General features: G+C 35.9%; 1 protein-coding gene across 4 annotated transcripts; it reads left to right on the top strand.

The window, feature by feature from the left end:
* The first annotated feature begins 50 nt into the window (after positions 1-50).
* Positions 51-13251, top strand: LOC135689633 (33 kDa inner dynein arm light chain, axonemal). 4 transcript variants are annotated; one of them, XM_065206929.2, is made up of 8 exons: positions 51-192; positions 9799-9959; positions 10366-10447; positions 10779-10866; positions 11224-11338; positions 11584-11647; positions 12344-12508; positions 13106-13251. In XM_065206929.2, the coding sequence occupies exons 1-8, from the start codon at positions 112-114 to the stop codon at positions 13142-13144; spliced, it is 795 nt and encodes a 264-aa protein (XP_065063001.1). In that variant the 5' UTR covers positions 51-111; the 3' UTR covers positions 13145-13251. The 4 variants fall into 4 exon arrangements, with proteins under 4 accessions (XP_065063001.1, XP_065063003.1, XP_065063002.1 ...); XM_065206931.2 differs by lacking the exon at positions 51-192 and adding an exon at positions 4004-5615; XM_065206930.2 differs by lacking the exon at positions 51-192 and adding an exon at positions 8866-9114.
* Positions 13252-15785: the final 2534 nt, after the last annotated feature.

A 15785-nucleotide genomic window follows, 5' to 3' on the forward strand; every position in this document is an offset into this window, starting at 1 on the left:
TCGGTTTCGTTTTATCGTCATAGCAACAACGTTTACATGTACAAAGTGGAAGGATTCAGCAATTTTGAGCCCTAAACAATATTTTCCAGATTGTTGAAGAGCGCAGAAACCATGATTCCTCCTAGTGCCTCACTTGTCAAGTATGATAATCCAGTTTTGGTTAGCCGAAACACAGAAAAGAAATCACCAAGGGTAAGTAGGAAAAAGGGTTTATGTGTTTCTGTCTATTGGATTTTTCAAAACAGGCTTTTGAAAGTTAGAAAGAAGGCCTATCATTATTGGCCTAAGAACTTGATTCGGGCAAAATACAATTAGATTATTAGTCTTGAAAATTGAAATGCCAAACGTAAATTATTAACTTTTTGCAAATAACAACCGAAAGCTCAATCTGCTTTCACCTTAGTTTCCTCATTCTGACTAGATCAGGATGGCAAGGAAATAACAGATCAGGAAATAACATACAACAACATATGAAGAAAAATTATGCTGCCTAAAATCTTTTATGTTCTCTAATGGTGGCACATGAAATGAAATAACAACTCCTCTCTTTCCCTAATAATTTGAATGTGAAACTTATCAAAGTATTAAAGAAAGCTATGCTGGTATGAATAATAAATGTTTGATTATGCTGCATTCACACTGACACAGCTAAATCAGCAATATTTAGGCTAGGTTGAATTTCAACCAATCAAATGCACCAAATTGGTTGGAACAACCAATTAAAAGACCCCACTTTATAACCTGATTTAGTTAAACCCATCTCCCCAACCCTGCCCCCTCTGGCTGTGATACCCCTGACTTAATACTAAATTTCATGACTGACGTAGATGTGCATTAAAAAGAAACCTTATTGACATGCTATATCTTACATCATTATTTTATGGTTGCTCACGTTAAGTCACTCGTTTAAATAATGCTGTGAATGCTTTTTAGAAACATATATCTTCATCCAAAAATCTGCTTCCAAGAAATTTCTTGGGGTCCTTTCTGAGCCCAAATGTTTGGGGGCCCTTAGTTTTGTGCATAAATGTGCACACCATGCGTTACACCACTGTTGTTGCTGGGCTAGATGTGGCTCTCAGTGGCCCTGTTCCTAGCCTGTACCGAATTTCCCCCAAATGTAAAATTCCAATCAATTTCAAAATTGCATGTAGATTGCTAGTCTCATTTTGTTTCAAATTTCAAGTACCATAGAAGATCAGTTACTTCTTTAATTAGGTGTCATTGGCACTTCATTGAGTTTTGGCGCTTCATTGAGTGCCTTTTTCAGATGTTTCCATTTCAGAAGCCTTGCTGAATTTTCATGCTATAGAATTTTATCACACTATTACAGACCTTCTGCACAACAAGACTACAGGAGCATGGAATATAACAACCTTGTGGCCATTCAAAACTATTTCAAATTTATTCTAAACGGGAATTAGAATCATGCAAAAAAGTTAACTGTACCTTAAACTTCAACAAAGCTTCAGGGGTGTATCATTGTTTGAAAAGGTGTACAAGGCTTTATAAACCAAATAATTTTTCCTGAATTTTTGAAGAAGGTTCATGAAAACAAAACGATTTAACAAAAAGAATTTTTTGACAAAAAGAAAGAAATTCAGCAAAAAGATAAAACACACAAAACAAATCAAACAAGATTGAAAACTAATAAGAATTTAAGAGAAAGAAAGGCAAAACAGAAATTTTAAAATATGGTGCTGCATGGGTGATAGAGAGCAAGCCTAAGGAGTTCTAGACCTGTGTTGAGGGGTGTATATAAGACTGGATGACTAAAATTACAAGGACTAGACAGGTGAGGGACCTAGTAGGGTTATGCTCAGCACCCAGCTACTTTTTTGGAACACAGGCTTGCTACAAATTAAAAGATCAATAAGATCAATGATGGAAAAAGGAAATAAACTAAATAGCATGATACAGTCTGTCTACAAGGAGGAAGGGTAATGGCATTTTACTGATTAGGTTTATATGCATTTGAATGTATCTCAGACTTGCCTTGATTATTTCTGTTTAAATCAATTGGTGTTTAAGACCCTAACCACAGCAGTTTTGTTGGCCTTTTGTAATGTGAATATTGAAAACTTGTTTTGGAGGAGGGCTAAAAAGTGATGATAATAGTCCAATCTCAAATGCAAATATTGTAGATTGTAGTGTAGCAAGTTGTTCCACTTACCTAAACAGTTGAGATAAAAGCTTGCATTGAAAATGGCTGTTGTTATGTATATTCAATCATAAGCTGCAAGGGTTGCTTATAAACAAGAGCAGCTTACATTGACATTACCATTTGAAAGACTATATCACCATCTACCTTCTTTTGCATCCAGGGGTGGCGCTAGCTACTGCAGAGTGGGAGGACAATGGGCATGGCCAGTGAGACCACGCCTCTTTCACCTTGTTTCAATGCCTTTTACCAGGTTATATTTCCTTAGGGCTTTTAAATCCATTTTGAGACCAAATATGTAGAACATGTTTCTGCAAAAGTAAGGGGAAGGAGTAATTACACCCCATACGCCCCTTGGTGCTGCCACTGTTTGCATCCATTGCTGTTGAGCAAAAAAAGTAAAAAACCCCTTGGAAGAATTACATTGATTCACTAAAAACCATTTGTGGAAATTTATGATGGCAAATTCATGAATGTCATTGTCTATTTATGACTTTTCATATCATCTTTCTTCATTCAGTATAATTTAATCATTTTACCATTGTTTGTTAGCCTGTTAACTTAAGTGTCTGTTGTTGAATTTCTTTATCAAAACTCTCTAGACATCTAGATCTATGAATAAAAATAAAATATTCATAAATTCATATTCATTTAAAGATGGAGTAACTTTATTGTGATATTGGATGGAGTAACTTTATTGCAATATACTAAAAGTAAGGCTAAGCATAATCCACCAGCCTGAATCCAATTGAAAATACACAATGTTGAGCCCTGACTGACATCCAAATTAATGTTTCATAATATCAAATTAGTATTGCAATCAAAGACAGATGAACTTGAGGGCATTTTAGGGTACTCGCCCCACTTCTTATAAATATTGAGAAGGAACCCTCAAAATTTTCATTCTATTGCTCTTTACCTGAAGAAAAAACTTGAAGTAACATGTTCCATTTCAAGAATGGTATTTATCAAATGTTACAAAAGTATGCCTAAAAAAATAGCGAATCATCTGAAACAATTGCTTAAAATATTCTGAAAGTTTATTTGAGCTAATTGCTAACTCCATTCAACATGGTATCATATTTGCAATCCTTTGCAAAAAGCACTTGCTCACCATCAACTTTTTCAATGATTCGTTTGTTGGATACATCTAGTTGAGTCAAGGTTTTGTTGGATACATCTAGTCTAGTCGAGGTTTGAGCCACTTCTGCATCTAACCTGCTGCTCACCCTCAAACCAATTCTCGGTTTTCATTGATTTTAAAAAATGCCGCATGCCAATTTATCATGCCATCATGATAAATTCCAGCATGCCAGTAAAAAGTGATACCAATGAAAATAAACTTCCAGCATGCCAACAAGTCTTTGATAACAGCTTTCTGTAATGAAGTTTCCCAGGACCCAATAGCACTTTCTACCTGGGGCCACATTGTGATTTCACTCTTGCTTTCATCATCTTTGTGGTACAGACCAAAAGTAATTTTTTTCCAAAAATTTTTTACATGTATACATACAAGAAATAGAATAAATTAAAGCTGGTGCAAATTGTTTCCAAAGATACACCCAAACTACTGCTGCCCTCTGTTTTCATTCTTTTTGTTGTTTTTTACATGTTCTCGCCACTTTAGCTTATACCATGTTAGTCAGTTTTCCTGTTATTTTCAAACACCATTGGTTAATTTCTTCACATGATTCCACTTACCTTTTTATTTAAACAGTTTATATTAGTTTATTGTTGAATTTATGGAAAACTTTTAAAGTAAACTTTGTATTTTTCTGTACTACTGAGGCACAAAGCATATATTCTTGAATTCTAAGACTGAACATTTTCAATCTGAATTAGTAATCTGTTGTCCGCTATAGCTTCAAAGTCACGGTTTAATCTCATTTCTTTTATACAATAATTTTTATAAATTTTTGCTGTAAAACTGACTGAGTTCTGAGCACCAAAGAATCCATCTCTACATTTTTTGGCTTTATCTTACTGCTCTACATTTGTTGTTCTCTTCATCCTAGCTTCACTTCTTTTCATAAGATTTTTTGCCCTCTTAAATTCCGTGAATTAATTTTTGGATATCACGTTTTTTCGCTATATTGATAGAGGTCATTTGCAAATTTCTTTTGCAGATTTATTATGGATTTCTTGACAATCATTGTATCATATATATTAACACACAAGTGTAGAGAAAAGAATTGTCTAAGTTGCGATGTCTTTGCCAAGTTATGCTGTCTTCACCTGTCTTAGAACCGCTTGTTCTATGTACCAATTTATCTGCAGCTACCCTTATACCGCATCTAGCACTATTGGACAGAATTGTTAAAAAATATATTCTTCATTGATACGATAAATGTCATAAATTTCACGTTTCAGTGAATTAGAATTTTTACCTGTTTGATGAAATCCCAAAAGAGAGTTTCACTACAATTTCAGCATGACCTACGCTGCTTTCTCTTTCGTTGCTGTGTACGAAACGTAGCTCTTTAACAAAGAATTGGTATAGCTTGGTGTGGACTTCATCACCTGCTACAACTGCGAATTAGGGATCTTGCTACAAAGACACGTAAGCATGTGTTGATTTTCAATTAGAAGCATAGTCATTAGCACCATAGCAGCTGCTCTTTGCTCAAAAAATGCTAATCGGATTTTGACCTCATTCATGTTGAATGAAAAGTGTACAGTCGCATTCTTTTCTTGGATTTCTGAGCTCGACTGTCTGTCATTGTCGCTAAACGTTTCTGGAAAGAGTTGCCAATTAGCCTCGTTAGATCATTAGGCTGGACATGTGGTCTTCAGTTTCCATTTCACTTGGTTTTTCGAGATTTAAAGCTTCTATCAAAGTCCTTGCGTACCTTTGAAATCAACTCTCCTTTTTCTTGTCTTTTTCGTATTCAGCTTTCAATAAAAAGTATTCACAGACTGTCATTATTGATTTCTTGACTGTGTCGCTCTATATTGAACCGCCATCAAACGCTTTCTCAATATGCAATGTTCAGTACTGCTCTTATCATGTTCCTTAATGTCGCTAAAATCCACAAAGGCCTTTTTTGTACATTTGTATGCTAAGGTCTACTGTCTTGCCTCTTTATACTGAAGAGCAAACTTGCTTTGTGAAGTTTCATTTGATTTTTCCTATCTTTAGTGTTGTGAAATGTGTTAACAGGTCTGAGAATTCGGTTTTATGTTATTAAAGCATGTTTTTACCCTACTATAAAGACAGGTGACACTATATCGCGATCTACCAGCTCTCTTCACATCAAAGCTCGGGTTTTGTGGTTGTTCGTAATGTTTTTGAGTACTGGTGTCTAGGTCGTGAGTTCCCACGCACACAGCTTCGTTAATATCCAGCCAGTATACACTTACTCGTCCATTGAAAATTTTGCTTGGAAACATTCATTCCGTGTGTTAATTTGGTCAAGAAATGTCGACAGCTTCGTTTGATATGTTCTGGCAACATGTATGTATCTCTTTATTATAATATTTTGCTAACGTATTGTTAGCCTGTTACTTCTCTTTGTAGTTATAGGCATAAGCTTTCTTGCCCAATGTTACTGGTGTCTACAGACTACACATGCATCTTAATGTTACTTGTGTCCACCTGGAAGGCCACAGCTCGTTCTGAAGCATTTTGAAAAATTCCTTGCTTTGTCTCTTGAGAATATAGAGCATGTCCTTTTTACAATGCTAAAATCAGATTCACCAGTATTTTCATCGCAGCCATTGCTCTTTCTGGTTCGGATTTATTTCATGAGCCAACATTCGCGCTTAAGTGCACATGATCCATCTCGTAGGTTAAAATTGGCTTTTTATTCAATTTTTTGGCATTGTTATATTTGTTGGGTGTATTAGGTAGCACCTTGGAACCCAAGAGACTGATATTTGCGTTGGCAGTATTGCAGCAGCATGATGGGCTGCCCTATACGATCTATTTGACTGTGTATACATCCATCCCTCCCCAAAACTGAATTCTCAGAGCAGTTTCAACCTTCTTACCCAATCAACAATTTTTTTGCTCCGTTTTATCAGTCAGCAGATCTATTGATCCTACTGACTAAAAATATCGTGATATTGATTTATCAATAACTGGACGCAATTCAAGTACATCGGAAAGTTTTGTCTGGTGTCAGCAAAAAGTAGTATGTTTGCTGGGAACTTTCTTTCTGCAAATGTTTATGTTAGTGTGATAGCGTAATTTTCAAAAGTGCCTGCCCTTCTCGACTTTGTCCCTTCACCACTAGTTCCCCTTTGGAGAAATCTGACTTTTCCTACACCTGAACGTGTTTCTTTGGTTACAGAAGTGCGAGCAATATTGAACGAGAATTGCATTTTCGGCTAAGTGGAGAAGCAGGTGTGAAGAAGGAAAAAACCGATAACATGCTTACTTGTTCGTGCCATTAGCGTGAACATTTTGAATCTTGTTTGAATTCGAAAACCTATGCCACAACTACTTTGTAAACGAGAATTTTTGAAGAAATTAGGAATTTCAAGAGACAAGCAAATACAGATAAGTTTCTAGTTGGATATATTCCTTGACGTAAGTAGAAGAGGTAGTTGTTCCACGTGATACTATTTGTCTTATCCCAAAAATTTTCTCTTCAATACCTGCTTTTCCTCGATTTGAATGAAATTTTTGAAGCTACTGCCATTGCCCAAGCTGAAGCAGCAAAAGAATAAAGCCAAAAAAGAAAAGAGTTCAAACCCACCTTACTGAAATACTCAAATCCTATCTTACTAGTCCCAGCGGGTTGTAATTCCATGTTCCATTCTTGACATTTATTTGCCAAATCAAACGTGACTCTGTCAAGGACATCTAGTGACTGGCTCATATCCTATAAATGTTTAAATATTTTCAAGTTCATGCCCTTAAGTTCATCACTCGGATTTTAAAAACAACCAGAGCTCCAAAATTTCATAATCTATTGATATGGTTGGTTGGTTTGCACAAAACTTTAGACACCGAATGAAAAATAAGCTTTCCTGACCTTAGGACGACATTAGAAAGGAAGTAAATCTTTTGATAGGAATGTCATGAGCATTTGAAGAAAGAATAAACGCATTGACGAGTTTCAATGTTTGCAGCTGCGAAAACCTTCCTCAAAAAGTTTCTATTGGAAACTTACTGGCGTGAAGAATTGAATAGAAGAACCTAACGTTAAAATCAATGACATCATCTTTTAAGAATTTCTTTACATAAATGAGTATTGACATATGCTGAATTGTTAAGAGTTCTCGACATTGACCTTTGTTTCTAAGGTAAATTAATGTATTTAATGAATGTAATGGAGATGAATGTGATGTAATGGCAAAGGGTATGAGATTTCGTTCGAAATAGCCAGGCACATAACATTTAAATACATAGAAACTCCCCAAAAACATTTTGGAGAAAGAAAATGCTCTTATTAAGATAAATTTGCTAGTGCCGATCCTAGGTCAAGTAGCATGCTTTTAGAAGCTGGCCTTGTATTTTTTATTGCTTGATTTGAATGCTTCCCGTTGCTGCCATCTTTCCCAAGAAACACCATCTATTTGCAGTGTATCTGGAAACCACACAGAAGTAATATTTTGTGCAAGAATCTATGTCATAACATACAGGTCACATTGCTAAAGGCTGTCATTAAATAAGATGTATCTAAAATACACCGCCGATTAGAGCTTTCATTTTTATATTTTATCATTGATATTTAAATCCTCGTTTTGTTTACGCTTCCCTAATTATAGTGCTAAGAATGTATGGTATATGTTTGCCTTAAGAGATTATCTTAAAATCATGCTTACAGAATTTTGCTGCCTAGCTGACCAAAATTTTGTCTGCAAGACTCGTGTTTGTAAACCAAATGGTTAGAATTGTAATAATTTATAAAACGCAACGTTAATTGTGGTGGGCGTTTTTTGTTAAGCAATAAATTGAAGAGGAGGTCGCATACTCGGGTTTGGGTCAAATCTGCTTGAAATGCGATTAGGTTATTTAAGTCACAGCCTGGAAATATTTTGAATCTAAAGCGAGGAATCTCCATTTTTGGAACTTTAATCTCCTGCGGACACCGATTAAACATTTTGACATCCCAATCTCTCTGCTAGGCCTTTTTCATTCTCCTTAAGTTTAAGAGTGTCTCATGTTGTTATCACATTGGAAAGCCTTTTTGTCGACTGGTATTTGCAAACAATATACAGTCGAATTGATGTTGGTCTTGCAATAATTTGTGCCAAATTAAGCTTGTTAATTCTACTTGAGGTTGACCTTCACAATGTATCTCTGTCCAACGAAGAAGGCACAATGTGACCCATCTTTTTGGGAATTGCTGGGTAAATCATGGTATGAAAATTAGATCAATTGGCTAAATGATGATTCGCACTGTAAAACATAAAAAGACAATATGTTGTAATAGGAGGTTTTTAGCAGTTGACACCACATTAGGGATTTCTTACCCGAAATCAATATAATGAAAGAAAAGAAATTTTCAGATCAGTTCATATTTAAAGATATCGGTCAAAGCATGTTGTCTCTCTTAGGGTCCTGCATAGCATATCTAACGATGTGCGACGAAGTCTTCTGTTTTACACAGAGGTGATCGACTTCTTGGGATTGGGGCAAAGAAGCCCAAATCTCTGATCAATGTTAGCACAATAGAACAAGAAATATCATATTCGCAGTGCTAGGCAATTTTCAAGAGACTTTTCATCAAAATTTTTTCGAATAGCAGATAAACGTCTCTGCTTTTTCCCCCAGGCCATGAGGCTACTGGTTTTGCAGGTGAAGAAAAGAGACCCTTGATTGTTTTGTAATGATAAGCATAAATCATATATGTAACGACATATGTTTCTGAAGTAGCATCATTAATATTCAATGAAGGACAACGCCATATTCAAGCAAGTCAGCTAGTTTGCGGGATTGACACTTCAAATTGCAAGGGATGATTCTAGACATCTCAATCTCGTTGGATCTGCTTTTGAAAGAGGTGCATACATACAGCCAATGCATTTTAACTTGGTTACCAATCGACATTGGACAGATATAGGGAATGTTTACACTTATATCACATGTATTCTTTCGTTTTCATCATAGTTATTTTGGTTTGCGTTTTTGGTTTAGAAAGTAGCTCGTCGCTTTGTCAGGAATTCTTGAAATTGGCCTTAGTGCACTAAGCATTACAAGATTAGCCTTTTAAATGTTAATGTTGCACTATTATTACTTGGCAATAGAGGCTTAGTGGGTCGTCGCTTTGCTAAGGTGACCGTTTAATGTCTGTGTTACTATTCGCCTTACTTTGTACACATGCTTGTTGTAACGGGCAAAGTTGTTCAGGTTTGTTCAGATTTATACACCGTGCCTTTTACGTTAGCCCATTTGTTGGTAGATTTTATGTATCAGTATTTCATTGCGTCATAGTAAACCAAATTTTGTTTGAATCAGGGGATACACTGTGAAGTATTCAATGTCGTTAGATGTTAAAGGATACTTAAATTATAGTGAATTTATTATTCGTTCAAAAAGAAAAAGGTACTACGGGGACTTCGTCTGGCTACTATATCTCAAATGCACCATGCTTATTTTTCAAGCAGCTTAGCCGTTGGTAACGTACCACCGTTGAAAATGCATAGTTTAGAAGTAACAATTTGTGATTTTCCTTTCTACCTTCCAGGCTAGGCCTCTCAAGGCAAGTCAACCGCCAAACTCAAGCGCAAATGGAGGATCGACAAGCCCGGTGCCTCCTGCTCCACGGACTGGGAAACTCCCTCCGATGTCCTCCGACTTGAATAAAAATCAAACAGAAGAAATCCTGAATGCCATCCTTCCACCAAGGTAATATTCGGCGGGAAAACTGCCCAGTTTTTTTTCATTCACTGTTGCTCGACATGTGTCATAGTTGGGCTAATCACAGTGCAGAACTCATATTTCCTCTCCGTTGAAATTTTTCTTTAAGAGTCAGAGACAAAAGGACTTACAATATTTGAAAATTCAATATGCTCCACAACCTCAGCTGATTACCTAAGATTTTACTAACAGGCTCTGGTCAATTGAAGCCGTTTTTATGAAAGGCAGCTCCTGTAAGCGTGATTTCAGAATCTAAACCTTTGTCCATTGGTTGCTTGTCTGATTTGCTTTAAATTGTTGCCTTGATATGGACGTGATGTTTCTGCTATTCGATATGCTGCAAAATAATTTTGCCTTTAATTACGTCTAATGTTAGTGATGATCTCTTTTGTAGAGAATGGACAGAAAATGGACAGTTGTGGATACAGCAGGTCTCAAGCACACCAGCAACTAGACTCGATGTTGTCAATCTTCAGGTAACTCTCATTTTTGCCAACTTTCACTTAAATGACTGCTAGTTAACATGACCTCTAAGGCTTTAATTGTAGGTAATGTCTAAAACCCGACATTTCATTTAAAAGATACCTTCAAGGGATACATGAAACTTCGGCTCCAGTTCTTTGAGTACTTTTTATCTGGTTTGCAGAGCATCTTTCGTTATGGCTTTGGCTATTTGCCAGATATATTTATTTTTGTAGAAACTTTTGTAGAAACACTTTTCACTTTTCATAGAAACGCAATCACTTTTTCATAGATATAAATGTATTATGCTCTGCTAAGCCATCTTACCCTCCATCTCCATCACAGGAGCAACTTGACATGCGTTTGCAGCAACGACAGGCAAGAGAAACTGGCATTTGCCCTGTGAGGAGAGAGCTGTATTCACAATGCTTCGGTTAGTATTCTTCGATTGATAAGAGATTCTTTGATAAGAGATCACAAGAAAAACGTCAATTTTAGCAATCATGCCATTTTTCAATCCATTCAGCACATTTATTCAGCCATACATCATAAGCATTGCATCCCAGGGCCCCGAGTGCCGATTCCCTCGATAGTTTTCTTAGATTCGACCTTTCCACTCACGATACGAAATTCCTGCGGGATTCAACAGGCCTAGGAAGTCATTGTGCTTTCAAATCCAAGCTTGCACACCGTGCCCTTGTAATATATCGTTTCTCCTACTTTATATTTCTGAGTCTTCCAGGTTTTCAACAAATGAACCTATTTTTATGTTTAAACGACTTTCTTTTAGACGAGCTGATCAGACAAGTTACAATCAACTGCGCCGAGAGAGGGTTGTTGTTGCTGCGTGTGAGAGATGAAATACGAATGACAATCGCTGCTTACCAGACTCTTTACGAGAGCAGGTAATCAACATCTAAAATGTGGATCTTCTCAAACTGACTTGTGCCACCTACAGCTGACTCAACTCATGTTACCCATCTATCACATATATTGCTCATTTTAAGATTATCACTACAACTTATTCTTTAGCTTCTAAAGAGAAGTTTCCGGGATATAGTGGGAATATTTATAATTTATTGAAATCTTATTGTCTTCTGTTGAAAATTTGATAAATCTAATTTCATGAATTTTTACTCTTGAATAACAGCGTTGCGTTTGGCATGCGAAAGGCTTTGCAGGCAGAGCAAGGAAAGTCAGATATGGAGAAAAAGGTATTTGTATTTTGCACTCTAAAAAGAATTCATCTTCAACGTTATCTATGATGAATGAGTATTCGTTTAAACCTTTTATCTATTGTCACTTAAATTTCTTCAAGCAGATTTTCAAACAGACTTAACGTTTTTATTTTACATTTATATGAAGTGTTTTCTAAAATTCTTTACACATGTGGCAGTCGTTTTTTTGAAAGAAAAATTTCACTTCAGAATCTCCTTTAAGGCAATCAACAGGTTTTAAAGTGGCTTAAGCAAATAAAAATTGACCAATTATTACTACTACTACTCGCACGTTTATTGATTGGCCATTGATTGGTCAATTTACAGATGGCTAAAGCAACTTATTTACCCCCCCCCCCTCCCCTCCCCCTCTTTCACACTGAAAATACGACCTAGCTGCTTCTAACATTGCCCAAGCAGTTCCTTCACTTAATCCACATGTTGCTTACCTTGCTCTACAAGCTACTTGACTGACTCCACCGGTTGCTTACCTTCCTCCAGCAGCTGCTTACCTTGCTCCAGCAGTTTTTACCTTACTCCAGCAGTTGCTTACCTTACTCCAGCAGTTCTATACCTTATTCCAGCAGTTGCTCACCTTAATCTAGTGGTTGCTTACTTTGCTCCGACAGTTGCTAACCTTGCCTAAGCAGTTGTTAGAAGTAATTAACACCTGAAATTTGTCCACTTACCCAGATACAAGAGCTAGAGGATGACAAGAAGGACTTAGAACGACAAGTGAATGAACTGAAAGCCAAATGCGAGGCTATCGAGAAAAGAGAGGCTGAGAGACGCGCAATCGAGGAGAAAAAACACGCTGAAGAGATACAGTTTTTGAAGAGAACCAACCAGCAACTCAAAGTGAGTGTTTACTGTACTTCTGTTTGCTGTTTAATGTTTTGTCAATTTTTCTCTGGTAAATCTAGTGGTTTTTAGATAAAATGATTCAATTTTAATCTGTTATCAAACTTCCATAGAGTTTTCGAATATTTTCAGTTTCAAATTCCTCAAATGAAAACATTTTGCGTTAACCCTTACTTACATCTGAACACAAAAAGATTACCAGCAAAATTCTTGAGGTTAATCAAGTGAGCATACCGTCATGATGACGTCAATACAGCATTAGCTTCTTAAGTCCCATGAGAACTAGTCTCGCAATTTTTAAACAATCTCTTTAATCAAATGCTGAAGTTGCCCTGTGTATCTTCAAACACAGCAAATATGGATTATAATCATAGCTGCTTTTAACTATTTTCAGAACGTTCATGCTTTCCTAACGTTCTTGCCTGCCGTTGAGATGTTTTCAACCAAACGATTCTACTATACCTTACTTTAGTACCTTACTTTATTACCTTAGTTTACTGCTTACTTTAGTACCTTATTTTGTACCTTCCACAAGTACCTTACTTTTTTCCTTACTTTGGTACTATAGCATTAACGTTGTTTTTTCTTCCCTAGACCCAGCTGGAAGGTATAATTGCACCAACCAAAAAGTAAGAATGAAGTACTCAATCTTAAGAAACATCATTTTTCCCAGTCTCGTCGTTTAAAGTTGAAGTTTTGCTAATGTAAATTTTGCTCAGATATTGGACTATTTTAACCAAGATGTTTTCTTTTCTCTGTCACCGTCTTTGAAAACCTTTTAACCATACTTTAGATTTATTTTATCTAAGTTTCATATAGGTGTAACAATGCTTGATGGTTGTCAAGAAAGCCACGTAAAGGCTTACTTAATTATTTAGGGCATTGAATTTTTTGCTGACTCGAGCTATTTTTATGATATTTAGTAAAAAGATGCTTCATGTTTATCAAATATTCCAGACATTGTTGTATTATATCAAATCATTTGTGTATGTCTCCTTAATAATCATCAAACAAAGTAAAATTAGTTTTCTTTGTGTCCGCGTGTCCACACACTCTTCTACAAACTATAATAACAGTTGAATTTGGCACATCTTCTGTTCCTCATTTTTATTTCATAAAGAACTTGAGGGAGATTTGAGCCAAATTCCAGTTATGGTATCAGTTCTTGTCGCAGACACTGGCTACCGTATGCTTGTTAACTAGGCTCTTTATTCGCATGGTTTGTTCTTGTTACGTCTAGCTTCATGACTATTGATTTTGCCTGCTATCGTGTATATGGGAAGTCTTCACATGTAAATGTTGCTTAACTGTATGCTTGGTCTCGTCTTAAAACTGTACCAAACCTTTTTGCATAGTTTTCACGAAGAAGTATTCGATATGGCCATGCTTTGAATGCTTTCCTCTTGCCTCCAAGCACCTTTGTTTACACAGTTTGGCAATGTCGCTATGATAAGCCTATTTTTATTCGATAATATAATGAGCGTATAAATTAAGTACCAACATGAAATAGACTGTTAAATACAGGACGTTTCGGGCATGTATTCTCTACACGCAACTTACACAGTCTATCTTTATACAATATCAATCACAATAAACTTGACAGCTTTCAGCAGGAGCCATCTTTGTTGTTGATGAATGCCTTCCTGCAGATCTTTTCACACAACTTATATACAAATGAAAATTTTCGTGATGTTGCAGTGAAAAAATACACTTTTTCGCACTGGAGGCACTTTTTAATATACTCAGAAAGTATAGGTTTGAATCTTGTTAGTAAAGAGTCGATCAGGCGAAATCTTCTGTAGAAAGTATCGATTGTTGAGAATCTCAGGTATTATCTTTTGGCACCTGGAGCTTTTCATTTTTTTTCATATTAAGTTGTATAATTGTGAATAGTTAAAGTCAAAGCAAAACCTTTCCTTTCAACTTAAGTCACCTACGTCCGTTATTCGATGGTTATGAATCGACAGTTGATATCATCATACCTTACGTCATTGATGTCATTTTGACTTAGGCAAATAAATGAATTGCAGTAAATCTTTTAGTCGAAAGATGCAAGGAATGGATGTAAACGTGACGGGTTAAACAGCCAACAGATATGAGTTTCCTAGATTTCTCAGATAAAGCCCTACTGATTGGCTTTCTGGAATCTTGCACGTGGCTCTTCACGCGTCCTCTTCCTTGGTCACTTCATTTCATTCTTAGTCACACTCCAGTGTCAATGTCCGTAAGCTTTCTATTGAAATCAACTCTAAAATATAGTCGTCATTATTAATCTGTGTATAGAAATTTGAAGCTGAAATATTCTTCACGCCATGTTTAGTGAAAAGCAAAGGAGAACCGGCAGAAGTGTCAATGTCTTTGCCTGCTAGTTGTTGTTGAATTTATTACTGTTGAACACTTATAGCAAGTACTTAACATAACTGATAGCTCACCAGCTTGGACAATCGTCAGCTCTTTTTATTCACACATCTATGTGACAATACATTCCCCATTTTCCCTCTTGCTAGAGGCAGGTTTGATATTACAAGGGATCTGTAGAGTTTCCCATGCAGTAATCTTATATTTTATCAATTTTTTATCAGTGTCAAGTTATTTTGTTAACACGAAAAATGTCTCATTTTTTAGTCTTTAATTGTAAACCGGGTAGGTCTAAAAAGAATTTTAAAATTTGAATTTTTCTTAAGAGTGTTATTTGATGCGTCTCTGATGAAATAAGTGAATGCTTTTTGCTTAGAAATGCATTCCATTCAGACTTTGCCTTTAATTTGTTTGTTTCAGCATTCATTAAGAATGCTTAGACTTGCTGTCTTGAGAACAAACTTTTATTTATGTTGCCTTAAGATAAACTGTCTGAATCAGACTATAAAAAGAAGATTTATTTTGGGAATCATTATTTCTAATTAAGAAATTAAACCACAGAATCACCAACAATTAGCTTGAGAAATTTTAGGCAAAGCTAGCTAAGATGATGTTTCTATTTTCCAGGAATATGTTTTCGAAGGAATCAATAATTCCCCTTTGATTATTTGTATTTTTTATATAAATCACATTTATTAATAATTTCAGCAGATTTGATTTCAAGACAGAGAGTGACCCGGGCCACCTATGTTGATGTTGAAAACAATTCATCTAGACTTAAATTTGTTTCCAGCATCTAGACGAGGTCAAAATTCAATCTATCGAATTTACGGAACAAATTTGAAAGTTTATGGCATTGCTATTTTAAGTTTAAATATTGGACTGCTGGGTCATGGTGGTTTTTAGAATACTTACT

The sequence above is a fragment of the Rhopilema esculentum genome, chromosome 5, assembly GCF_057945365.1.
Source record: "Rhopilema esculentum isolate cy_ngs chromosome 5, ASM5794536v1, whole genome shotgun sequence".
Lineage (NCBI taxonomy): Eukaryota > Metazoa > Cnidaria > Scyphozoa > Rhizostomeae > Rhizostomatidae > Rhopilema > Rhopilema esculentum.